The sequence below is a fragment of the Eriocheir sinensis genome, chromosome 2 (assembly GCF_024679095.1).
Source record: "Eriocheir sinensis breed Jianghai 21 chromosome 2, ASM2467909v1, whole genome shotgun sequence".
Taxonomy (NCBI): Eukaryota; Metazoa; Arthropoda; class Malacostraca; order Decapoda; family Varunidae; genus Eriocheir; species Eriocheir sinensis.
Window position 1 is genome coordinate 16,946,904 of NC_066510.1, and position 13,480 is coordinate 16,960,383.

Genomic DNA, 13,480 nt, shown 5'->3' on the forward strand with positions numbered 1-13,480 from the left:
ATGTAGTGTGCCTCTCCGGGTAATGGCGCCGCTGATCTGGCTACGCATCAGGCATCGGCGGGTCTCTTTTTTTTTGTGCGTGTTTGTATGAATGTGCTCGCGTGTAAATAGATGAATACGTAACCGAATCAATATGCAGACCTTGTTTTCACATTAATAAACGCAGCATCCTCTATCGCAATCGTAGTGGTCAGGCATCGGTGGGGCTTTTTCTTGTGTGTGTGTGTGTGTCTGTGGGTGGGTGTGAGGGGGAGGGGGGTTTGTAAGCACGTTAATGCATAACTGAATCAGTCAAGAAACATGTATGCTATTTTTTTTTCACTTAGGTAAAGATTATTTTTATGGATTTTGTTTGTTCATAATTAGTAGTCGCCACAAGCTCAAGGGCCAATGTGACGGAGATGAGCACCGAGGCCACGCGCAGCTTTAGCGTATGCCCTCAACTCAACTTTTTCATCCATCTGCCATGAGTCCTTCCCTGTCCACCTCATCCATCCGCTCGCCTCAGCCAGGACAGACGGTCAAAGCGTTCATCCACCACTACAGGGATGGACTAAGTTTTTACATGTATTTTTTTACGGGAATTATGATATCTAGTCAAGAGGAACTAACCGGCGTTGAAGTTTGTAGCAAAGTGTAAAGTTGTATTTGTTCTGCGTCGCGTCGGTGCGCTTCCCGTCCCCGCTATCTTGATGGGATGGTTTGGAACTGCTTTTGTTTATCTCAGCGCACGACGCCGCCCTCCCCTTATCCGCCTCACACCTCATTTTCCTACTAATCCTTTTTTTCCTGTGCGGCACGCCCTCTCCATCCCCGCGCCGCCCTTTCCCGACTCCCCGATTCTTCCCTCACCCCAGCCAGGTATCTCCCAGCCCCCCCAGTAGGTGTATCTCTCGTTATCATCAAGTTATGTCTCGAGGTGTTCCCAGGCAAGGCTCCACACTTAGGCTCCGTCAGTTGTATATTTCCCGCGACCTCCCACACGGGCGGCTGAGGCAGAAGGCAGCAGCAGCGGGCCAGACGGGCATCCCTGCTATGCCTCTCGGACTTAGTCTCCGCCTCAACCCTCGCGTCGCGGCCGGTCATCTCAGTGTGGCTCGTTGGCCCGAATAGAACGGACGTGGGTGCGTGCTCGGTCCTCGCTGCGGCCTGGCTGAGGTGTGCGTCGCTAGTCTGGCACTTGCGCATGAGCGACGAGACGTGTGTGGGCGACGACTGACAAGCTGCTGGTGCTGACGCATGCACTGCTGACGATGCTGTGATTCTAATACCGCTTTATTACGCTGTGAAGGACGATGGTGTGAGGGTTAGTGGATGATAGTGGCTCTGAGAGGGAGCAAAACAGACGCGAGTGTGACCATGTGGGCGCTCAAGGGACGGACGATGCTGGTGGTGGTGTGCGTGGTGCTCGTGGTCGTGGCATTGGTGGAAGGACCAAGAGCCAGCAAACTAAGGCGCCAAGGGCAACGGAGACCCATCAAAACACACAGACGGCGATCACAGAACCACGCAGGGGCGCCACTCACTGCAGTGCCCCGTGCCCCGGCCCCTGAACGAGCCCCGCTGTGCCCCGACCAATTAACTCTGGTGGAGCGAAGGGAACAAGCAAACCTGATCTTCACGGGCCGGGTCGAGTGGCTGCAGGGGCGGAGGATGTCTGTGAGCCGCCACTCTGCAGGACCCGAGGGCGTGGCGGGCGGCGTGATGGTGAAAAGGGTGTTCAAGGGCCCCGCGCGCTTCGCCGGGCATGTCGTGGAGGTAATGGGCCTCGGCAGATGGGGCGTGTGTAACTCTCTGGCTCGGGTGAAGGACACGAAGATATTCCTCACCACTTTGGACGACCAAGGGCGCGTCAACCTCAACTCCTCCCTCGTCAGGCTCACGCTCAGGAACCTCAGGACCACGGCAGCCTCGCCCCCGCCCAGGACACCGACAGGTATAGAACCGTGGGAATATTTGGTACTTTAACACCTGTGCGATACAAGAACGATATATATTTTTTCTTTTCACGTGGTTCTGTCTTGCTCTTGCTCTTGCTGTACATGTGACCCGTTGGAGAGTCAGGCCTTCGTATCGGCACACCCTGTAAAAATAAAACAACACAAGCAGTATCCATTACAAATCTTCCAATTCCCTATTCCTTGCACACCACATCTTTTCCAGAAAACTCTTCATGGCTTCTATAATTCTGTCATTTGCTTCATCACTCAGTCCCAGCAGCAGCAGCATCCATTCCCTCTCTGTCCTTGCAATCCTCCCATTCACATCCCAGCCCATCTCACTCAGTGCCACCCTCATCATCTCTGTCCTTTCTCTCCGGTACCTCCCACACACCAGTATCACATGCACGACAGTTTCATCCACACCCCTGTCACACATCTGACACACTTTGCTGCGGGACTCAGACCACCTGTAATTTCTTGCATTCACATTCATACACTGCGCTCGAGCTTGGAAGAGAAGATCACCACCCAGGCTTCCATCATACCAGCTGACACACTGCGGGGCTTCTTTTTCCCTGTACCACTCCAAAGTACTCTTTCGCTCCATCACATGCTTCCACCTCCTCAGACCGTCACCTTTCACTGCACTGTCTATCTCTTTCTTCCACTTTCTCACATTCCATTCTAGACCCTCACTATTTCTGTCAGTCACCTTCCATTCAAAGAAACGCCTCCCTTCCTCTCTGCTCACCCACCTGACTCGCATACCACTGTCACCAACCATTCTCATGCAGTTTTTAATCCATTTGCTCTCATGAACACTCCACAAGTAGACCTTCCGTGCCAATCTCGCGTCATCCATTCGTTCCAATCTGACTTTTTATCTAAGGGTAGCCTTCCTAAATCTTTCCCTAAAGGTACTCCACCCCATATCACCCCTCAATGCTTCCACCGCTGCATACCTTGGTGCATTCAAAGCTAACCTACCGATCCTATTTTGCCCTACTTCCAATTTGTCCATTTCCAACTCACTCCATGTAATCACCTCCATCCCATACATCACACTCGGCACTGCTACACTCTTCCACACCTCTCTCAGCACATCATACTTACATGCTCTCATTCTTGCCACACTTCCCAGACGGCCCACCCACTGATTGACTAAGCTAATCTTCTCATTCTTTGTCCTTTCACATCCGCTCGGACTCATCCATACACCCAGGTACTTGTATGCATCTGTTTGCCCTAGCTCTGTGTCTCCAAGCCTCTAGGTCCTGTTTCTATTTTGCAGTTCTTTTTATTAAGGTTATTTGCGTTTCATTTTTTTTTTTTCCTTATTCACGTAAGCTGAATTCGTTTGATGTTTATGAAGTGTGAATAATCGTTCTACTGATGTGTGTGTGTGTGTGTGTGTGTGTGTGTGGACACTTACTAGACAAAAGGAACGTGACGCCACACATTCACACTCACTCCTTTGCTTCGCTTTAATGAGTCTCGTTTTGTTGTTTTTTACTTTAATTTTTTTTACTTTTCTTAATTTTATTGTGTATTTCTTCTACTCTCTTTTGCCATCTTTTCTCCTTTGCTATCATTATTACTACCACTACTACTACTACTACTACTACTACTACTACTACTACTACTATTACTACTACTACTATTGTTATCTGTATCATTAGTATTATATAATTAATCAAGGAGGTAAGGGTGATGAGGGAACGTAGTGGACCTCCATCCTCACTACCACCCCCACCACCACCACCCCCACCACCACTTCCACCACCACCACCACCACCTGCACCTCACCATCCCTCAACTCACGTGGCCAAAACTTATTCCCTTATCTCACGCCTCGCCACTGTCAGCCGCGTTTTGCATATCGTGTTGAACTCTTTAATAGAGGATCGAACACCCACGAGGAGGATCAGCAATGGGCGGTGACTGGTAATCGAGAGAGAGAGAGAGAGAGAGAGAGAGAGAGAGAGAGAGACGAACAGACAAACAAACAAAAAGAGTTCAATTTATCTAACACGCGCAGTGGTTCTCGCTAATGGACCCTGAATAATGGGTTTCAATCATCGGCTCTTTATCCATGGTAATGAACCCTCGGTGTTGGCGCTGACTCCTAATGGTGCAACCTGATCCTCGTTGAAAATAAAAGTGATGCTAATAATTTACTTCCTATAATAACCTTCGTTCACGCCTTGATAACGAGCGCTAAATAAGGTCGCCTAATTAATATAACTTTATCTTAACTAGGTGGTTTTCGCTTCCAATGTGTTGATGGCGGCACATGGAAAGGAAGGATGCGAGGAAGAGATAAGAGATGAGGGAGGGTAGAAGAGATGGGGATTTTGTGCGACATAACTATATATTAACTAGGTGGTTCTCGCTTCCAATGTGTTGATGGCGGCACATGGAAAGGAAGGATGCGAGGAAGAGATAAGAGATGAAGGAGGGTAGAAGAGATGGGGATTTTGTGCGACATAACTTTATATTAACTAGGTGGTTCTCGCTTCCTATGTGTTAATAACTGCATAAGGAAGAGAAGAATGCGAAGAAGAGATAAGAGAAGAGCTGAAAGAGAGTAGAACAGATAAGGTTTTCGCACGGCATGATAACTGGTCTATATACCATGATCTTAACCAGTTTTCTCGCAACTCGTATACGTTAATAACTGCACTGAGGAAAGAAGGATGCGAAGTAGAGAGCAAAGTAAGCGTAGAATTTGTAATCTAAGTCGTAGCATATTTTTAATAGATGTTGCTTCAGTATAAATAGAAAGAGAGAGGAACAAAGGAAAAAAAAAAGACTCATCTGTTTTGTGTGTGATATTCCCCACGCCGGGTAAAAGAAAGATATTATTTTTTTTTTCATTCACCTTCATTAATTTACCTGATTTGCTATTAAAGCAGTAACGACATGGAACAAAAACCTTCTTAGACATTCAAACTTGCCATTACACACTAATTATTCACCTACCTAACCTAATGACTTTTGGAACAGGTGAAAGGTGCACCGGTAAACCCTCTAATTGAACCATGATTAGCTAGGTATTCCAGGTGAGTCGTGCGGGTGAGCAGCGTGTCCGTGGTGGCGCACAGGTAATGGCGCGCCACCCTTACGTAGAGGAGGACGTCGCCCGCGCCTTAAATAACAGAAGAGAGTCAGCCTTAGTATTGAGGTCACGCCCGTCCGCTGCCGTACCCGTGAGTCGCAGGCGCATGTCTTGACGCTGCCCCTGGGATGGTGTTTTACTTTTCTTTTATTCGCCTTCTTTCTTTTTTTTCCTCTTTATTTCTTGTGTTGTCTGGTCTGTCGTTGATTTTTTTTGCGTGTTTTCTCTCGGTTTTCTTTTTCTTTAGTGGCCTTTTTTCCTCTTTTTTTCTTGCGTTGTCTGGTCTGTCGTTGATTTTTTTTGCGTGTTTTCTCTCGGTTTTCTTTATCTTTAGTGGCCTTTTTCCCTTTTTTTCTTGCTGATTTTCCTGTCTGTTGATTTTTTTTTGGTCCATGTTTTTTATAGTTTTTTTTTTTTGTCTTTTTTTAACTGCTATTTTCTCTTCTTTCTTTCTCTGTGTCTATCAGTGACTTTTTCCTGCTTGCCCTTTTGGTTCTTGTTCTTCTTCCTTTTCATAATAATTTCCTTCCTTTTGTCTTATTTTTTTTATCTTTATTTTTGTTCTTTATTTTTGTTCTTTATTTTTTTCCTCCTTTGTTCTATTTTTTGTTCTTTTTCTCTTTCTTCTCATTTATATTCTTAATCTTTTTTTCTTCTCTATTACATCGTCATTATTATTATTATTATTATTATTATTATTATTATTATTATTATTATTATTATTATTATTATTATTATTATTATTATTATTATTATCACCATTAAGAACATAAGAACATAAGAACGTAAGGAGTCTGCAAGAGGCCGGTTGGCCTATTCACTGAGAGGGGCGGGGAGGCGACGGGGGTGGGTCGTGCTGGGGTGCTGAGGCGTGAGGGAGAGAGCGGCAAAGAGGGCGAGGGGAAGGTGGCAGGGAGGTCAGCTGGTGAGCTCGCGGGTAGGTGATGTGATCAAATCGTATCTTACCGTAACCTATTGGATTCAAATCTGAGGATAATCGTAGCATATCGTAGCATTTCGTAGTGCTTCGTAGTGCTTGACCCATGGAATCCTCATTTCTTACTCTCTCCCTCTCTCTTTACTCCACTCTCTATTTCTCTCTCTTTTCCAGCACAAAAGACTAAACCCATTCCCACGCCTGACCTCGTGAATAATGTGGCGTTTCGGTATACAGCAACAGCAGCAGAAGAGGAAGTTCGTTCAGTATTCGGGGACGCCTGTCAGAGCTTCTTGGCGCATTAATGAACGGGGACAGGGTGGCGAGATGCGCTTACTCGTGGCTTACATTTCTGGTGAATTATTGAACTGAAGTAGACCAGGGTTATGCATGTATAGGTCTTCCTTTAAACCTTGGCGCACGTAAACGGAGTCTGGACGGGGGTATTGACTGGGCGTGAATTTATACATGTAGACAAAATTGCCTTACTTGTAGATTTATATTACCTAAAATTTGTGACTTTTTGGAACTGGATACGACGTTAACTGGGCGTGGAACAAAACGATACCCGTTTACTTGTTTTACATTTGTGGTGGTTTACTGAGCTGAGGCAGACCGACGTTATGTATGCAGGTCTTCCTTTAAAATCTGGCTCTCCTAAACGTAATACAGGTGCAGAAATTAACTGAGTATGGTTTAGTATACATGGAGACAGACTGGAATTACGAATATATTATCTTTAAAAAAAACGGCTCTTTGAAACTGGATGTGGCGTTAGCTGGGTCCGCATTAACTCATGGAAATAGACTGACATTCTGTATATATATATATATATATATATATATATATATATATATATATATATATATATATATATATATTGTATTAGAAAATGGCTATTTGACACTGGATGCGACGTTACCAGGGTCTGGATTAATACATGAAAATAGACAGACTGGCATCATGTATATCTTACCTTAAAAAATGGCTCTTTGACACTTGATGTGGCACTAACTAGGCTTGAATAATACGTACATGGACACAGGCTGAAATTTTATACATGTTGCCTTAAATAACGGCTCCTTGAATCTGGGTGCTGCGGTAACTATATAGGTAAGAGGTAAAGTTAGAGTCTACGCTATAGCTGCGCGTGGCCTCAGTGCTCACTGGGAAAACCTGCGGAAGGTAAACTGTGGTAAACTGTTAACTAAGGACGTCACTAAATGCTGTAATACTCAAGGCCGGAGACAAACCGGCATTGTGTGTGTACATTCTTAAAAGAAACACAACTCTCTCGAATCTAAACCGGGGCCGCAATCACCGTGTTCATAAGTGCCATATTTGAATGGTTCACGGTCTCCCAACTTCTTCAATATTTATTTTGATTTTGATTTTTTTCAACGAAATTGTTAAGAGAAACAGCAAAATATTATCACTACTCTGTTGTCATTTCCTTCAATACAACAGCAGCAATTCTTTCAATTAATTTTTCTGGTACCACCAAAATGGTCCTAAACGAGTCACAACTACAAACTTTCCTTCTCCTAATCTTTTTAACAACCTTCGATGGCGTCACGGCAGTTTCCCGTGAAGGTAGTTTTTCTTCTTTCTCTTTTACTACAACTTCATTCGTTTTATTGTCGGGCAGAATCTCCATTGCTTTCTCTGTTCGTTCTACTTTATGAGGTCTATCGCCATTTTCTGTAACATTCTTATTCCCCACAGAAGTCTCCTTAATGGTTTATCGTGAAGGTAGTTTTTCTTCTTTCTCTGTTACTAAAATTTCATTCGTTTCATTGGCTGGCAGAATCTCCTTTTTTATCTCTGTTCGTTCTACTATCAGAGATCCATCGCCATTTTCGTTCTACTATCAGAGGACCTTCGCCATTTTCTGTAACGTTTTTGCTCTCCTCTTTTGTCTCCTTAATGGTTTCTCGTGAAATTAGTCTTTTTTCTTTCTCTGCTACTATAATTTCATTCGCTGCATGTGGCTGACAGAATCTCCTTTGTTATCTCTGTTCGTTTTACAATCAGAGGTTCATCGCCATTTTCTTTAACATTTTTACTCCCCACAGAAGTCTCCTTAGTGGTTTCCTGTGAAGGTAGTTTTTCTTCTTTCTCTGTTTCTAAAATTTCATTCGTTTTATTGCCGGGCAGAATCTCCTTTGTTATCTCTGTTCGTTCTACTATCAGAGGTCCATCGCCATTTCCTGTAACGTTCTTGCTCTCCACAGCTGTCTCCTTAATGGTTTCCTGTGAAGGTAGTTTTTCTTCTTTCTTTGTTACTAAAATTTCATTCGTTTTATTGCCAGGCAGAATCTCGATTGTTTTCTCTGTTCGTTCCACTTTATGAGGTACAACGCTACACACACACACACACACACACACACACACACACACACACACACACACACACACACGACGGCAAGAAATTCTGATGTCAAGTCTGGTGTGTGTGTGTGTGTGTGTGTGTGTGTGTGTGTGTGTGTGTCTTTCTCTCTCTCTCTCTCTCTCTCTCTCTCTCTCTCTCTCTCTCTCTCTCTCTCTCTCTCTCTCTCTCTCTCTCTCTCTCTCTCTCTCTCTCTCTCTCTCCTAAACTCCTAAACCCTCTTCGGTATCTTGTCTTCTGGTGGCTAATTCCCTTCTCGCGGCCCTCCACAAATCAGGTATCCTTCCCCAATTAGTTATCTCCGGAATCTCTTTACCGCTATAATGGGGTAAAAGTAGTGTACGGAGGGCCGGATAAAAGATAAGGGGACGGCACGCCACTGGTTCCTTTATTTTGGGAGAGATCTCAGGACAGGTAGGAAGTGGAAGCGAGCGGTTACCTGTTTCATCGGTGACCACTCTCTCGCCGCCCCTTGATGAGTCGCTTCATTTGGTGGAGGGTTGGAATAGGGAGGTTGAGTGTCTAAATCCTTATCTTTTGTAGTGATAAATGTAGCCGTCAAATAGAACGGTCCACAATGAATTAGAAGGAAGAAGATTATGAAGATTTCGATCAGATGAGGAACTTGAATAGAAAACATATTGGCAGCTAAACATTTGCATCAATTTATCATTCTACTATCATGTTTGTCTTATTACTACACAAAGCATTTATATACAAACAAAAATTACGAGAAACTGGGATGATAAACAATGAAAGCTTAAAGATAGCCATGCATTCGCCTCATTTCTTACTAGAATTTCACGTCTGTCTCATTTGTTCACCAGTCCTTCGCTTATAAACAGTAGCCCCAAGATAGAAGTGCAAAAAAACATACTCATAGCCCCCAATATTATCATTCTATTATCGTCTCAGTCCCTTGCATAATTCCTTACTATATTGATCTCCTGTTTGTCATATTTTTACTCCAGCCATTCCTTTATAGACAGAAGCTACAAGACAGGAGTACAACAACATACCGATCGCTCCAAATATCTCACATCTCATCACATTATCATTCTATTATCGTCTCAATCCCGTGTATCTGCCGCGTGTATCAGTGCTTAGCTTATAGGGGGAGATCCTTCGCCATACAGGACGCACCCGAGCAATACTTTTCTTACTCCCGCGCCGTTTTCACCTCGCGTGCTTAATGTGGCAGAAGCGCGCCGGTAAAGCCTCATCTCTATCAGCCAGTGTTGCCATATCCGGATAATCACTGCCGGCGCGGAATGCATAAGAGAGGACTTCGACTGTGATCTCGCCTCTCCTTCCCCTTCCTCTCTTATTCCTTCCCCGTGCCTTATATCATCTCTCTCTCTCTCCCTCCTTTTCCTCTTCCTTCCTTCTTTCTTTCTTTCTTTCTATCAGCTTCCTCCTATTCTCTTTCTTTTTTCTTTCCTCTTGTGTTTTTCTTTCGGTCTTTTAATCCTTTTTTTCCCTCCTCCTCTTTCCTTTTCTAGCCACTTCTTTCTTCCTATCGCTCTTTCTCCTTTTCTCCTTCATTTCCTTGTTCCTGCAACTTCCCTATTTTTTTTTTCTTCTTTTATTCCTACTGCCCTTTTATTTCCAATTTATCTGCTTTTTCTCTCTCCTTTGCCTTCCTTTTCTATATCCTTCCTCTCCTTTCTAATTCTCCTCTCCTCTACTCTTCCTCTTCTTATCTCCTCTAATCTCTTATCCTATTTAAGTATACGTCTTCAACATCAACAGGAAGATTCACTTAACTCTCTCCTCTACGTAGGGTGTCTCCTCTTTCTCCTCCTCCTCCTCCTCCTCCCTTTCCTTCCCCTTTAACCTCCCTTCTCTCTCTCTTTCTCTCCTTAAACCACCATAAGGGAAAGTTAACGTCAGTCGAATGGGAGACTAAAAACACTTGTCCAAACACTCTTCCTTCATGCTAAACAAGAGAGGAAGAAAATAAGAAAAGAGAAAATGGGAAAAAAATAGAAGAAGGGAAAGAAAGGAGTACTGAGAGGAGCGAGTTTATTTCCCTCATTGTTTGGCGTCCCTTTGTGTCCCTTCCCACGAACCCTTTATTCCGTTTTCGGGTGTTTGTGGTTGCCCTTTGTCCCGTCAGAGGTCCGTCTTGTCGAGGACTGCTGCTGCCTGCCCTATGACCACTACCACCACAACCTCCTCTCCTCCCCCTTCTCCTCTTCCTCTTCTTCATCTTATTCCTTTTCTTCTTCGAGTGTTGCTGCCCACCCTCACCACCACCTCTCCCGCTGTCTCTTCCGCCTCTTCATTCTCTTCGTTTTCTTCCTCTTCCTCTTTGTTTTCTTGTTATTCTTTTGTTGTTATATTTTTTTCCATCTTCTCCTTCTCTTCCTCCGGCTCTTTCTCTTCTTCCTCTTCGTTTTGGTCGTTTTCTTCTTCTTTTTTGTTGTTATTCTTTCTCCATTTTGTGTTTTCTTCGCTTCGTTTTTCTTTTTATTGTTTTTTTTCTTTTTATTGTTGCTGCAGTTCTTCTTTTTCACTACTTTCCTTATTTTCTCTTGTTCTTATTTTGTTCTTCTCTTGTTGCTGTGGTTATTCTCCTCCTCCTCCGCCTCCTCCTCCTCCTCCTTCTCGTCCACGTTATCCTCGGTATTTCTGTCATTTGTCCCGCGTTGAGGTCCTGATGGGTCCTCCTTTATCTGCGGGTCCTCTGCTTGTCCTGCGAGGTTTGGGACCCGCCCCTCCTCCTGGCATGGGGACGAGGTGCTGGGGGGGGGGAGAAGGGAGATAAGGGCGCTGGAGGAGGAGGAGGGAGAGGAGAGGAGTTCCCCTTCACGTCTTTATGCCTTCCCTGACCATCCTTCTCTATCCACTGTTCTTTCCTCCTTTATATTTCACCTTTTTTCCCTTTTTTTCGTTTCTTTAAACTTTCCCTAACTAGCCACGTCCTTTCTTCTTTTTTCCTCTTATTTAGTTATTTCTTTTTTTCTCTTCTTTTCTCTTCTCCCTTTTCTCAAGATGGGGTCCCGGAGGAGAACTTAAAGGGAAGGATGGAGGTAAAGAGAGCGTTAGGTAAGGAAAAGGAGGAAGAGGAGCAGGAAAAGGAGGGCAAAGAAGGAAGTGAAGGTAATTTGGTATGCTAGAAAAGGCAAACAAAACAAAAGACTAATGTTACAAATATGGCAAAGGCAGACTCGTTTATTTTATTTTTATTCTTTAAGTTTATTTGTCCCTTAATTATTTACTTACATATCCCTATTACTTACTCTATCCCTATTTCCATGTTATAGTGTCTCTTCTTTTACTTCTATGTCCATCTGTTGCATAAAAAAAAACATATATACCCAAAAAGAAATGCCAGTTATTCTCTTTGTTTTATGATCTGGTTTAAGACACCTTGCTATTTTCTGTCTTCCTTTTCCATCATAATTTATCTCCGAACTCCCATATATAAAACACTCGAAAGATTTAAAAGCCTACGAACAACTCTATTTAAATGTTAAGTCGCTCTCTATATTCTTCTCACGCCTCATATATCCCCGGAGTGAGGCTCATTATAATACCATGAGGTTCTACGATGAATAATGGGTGAATATGCTTGTTTTCTTTTACTCTCTCTCTCTCTCTCTCTCTCTCTCTCTCTCTCTCTCTCTCTCTCTCTCTCTCTCTCTCTCTCTCTCTCTCTCTCTCAGGTGTGCCAGGTAGCAGGTATAAGGTATAAGGGGTCAGTAATGAGCTCCTGTAACCAGATCCCCTTTCCTATATAAGTGTATGGAGGTATTTTTCAAGCTTATGTGACCTGCCAGGCTGTACGTGTATGGAGGGGAGAGGGGCTGTGTGCGTGTGCGTGTGTGTGTGCGTGCTCAGGTGTAACACAAAGCAGGTGAGGCTCTGTGTGTGCACCTCCATTGTTCTTTTAAATTAGATGCGTTTTTTTTTTTTCGTACTGGAAGTCGATTCATCATTTTCTGTTAGGACTGACTGACTGACCTGCCTGTGAGGGGGTGGAGTTGGTGTGTGTGTGTGTGTGTGTGTGTGTGTGTGTGTGTGTGTGTGTGTGTGTGTGTATTGGCTTACCTGCACACACACACACACACACACGTGCTTCGTTAACCTTTCCCCTCATCGCACGCACAAAGAAAATAAATGAACCGGAGCAACTTAACTAAAAAAAAAAAAGTATAAGAAAATAATCAAATAAAAGCAAATAGTAAAAAGAAGAAGAAGAAAAAGACACCACTAATAGTAAATACTTAAGCTAAACCTAAAGAAAAAGAAACAAATCCCTGGAAGTATAACAAACAACAAACAAACAAAACAGCCAAGCAAAAAAAGAAAAAAGAATGAGAAAACGAGGTTACGGTATAATGGGATAACTCAAACAAAAAATACACGTCTGCCTAATTCTAATGGCTGCGATGAGGAGGCGCACGGGGAGAGAGAGGAAGGCAGGATAAGGCCCACTCACGCCCTTGGTAGCTGGTGGGGTGGAGGGGCGGCCGGCTGATGGCATGTCCTGGGGAGTATCTTTAGGGCCGCCGCGGTTATGGGCGTAATGGCATGGCCGTGGGCGTGGGCGTGGGAGTGGTGTATATAAAAGAGGGATAAGACGTGCTTTTGTATGGCTAAGTAAGGCAGTCTGGTGGTGGTGGTGGTGATGGTTGTGGTGGATGAGGATATGTGGGGAGAAGGATGGGGAGAGGGTAGTGGTTTAGGGGTTAGTTGGTGAATTTATGGTTAGTAAAGGGATGTTGGGGTGAGGGGGAGATGGTTGTAGTTACTGAGGTGATAGGGGGTTGTAGGGATGGGTTGTGAGGGAGAGGAGAGAGGGTACAGTGAGTTGGGGTAATAGGTTGGTCGTTAGGGTATGTTGTGGGGTGAGGGGAGAGGGTAAGGGATGCTGGAGTAAAAGATGGGTCGGTAGAGGGTTGTTCGGGTGAGGGGGGGGTCAGGAAGCAGGGGGGAAGGGGCTGGGATGATGGGGGGTCCCGGGGTGATTGGGAAATGGATAGGGTGAGTGTGAGGAGGCTACCTGATATTATCTCTCTCTCTCTCTCTCTCTCTCTCTCTCTCTCTCTCTCTCTCTCTCTCTCTCTCTTCTTCCTCCGGTGTCT

At 44.4% G+C, this 13,480-nt stretch overlaps 1 protein-coding gene across 1 annotated transcript in view; it reads left to right on the forward strand.

Moving 5' to 3' along the window:
- Nucleotides 1-369: 369 nt before the first annotated feature.
- The window catches only part of LOC126998253 (agrin-like), a 102,864-nt gene continuing 89,753 nt past the window's right edge, over nt 370-13,480 (forward strand). The window contains exon 1 of the mRNA XM_050859738.1: nt 370-1,936. Within this exon, the coding sequence (XP_050715695.1) occupies nt 1,315-1,936 (622 nt within the window). The 5' untranslated portion in view covers nt 370-1,314. The remainder of the gene's footprint in view (nt 1,937-13,480) is intronic.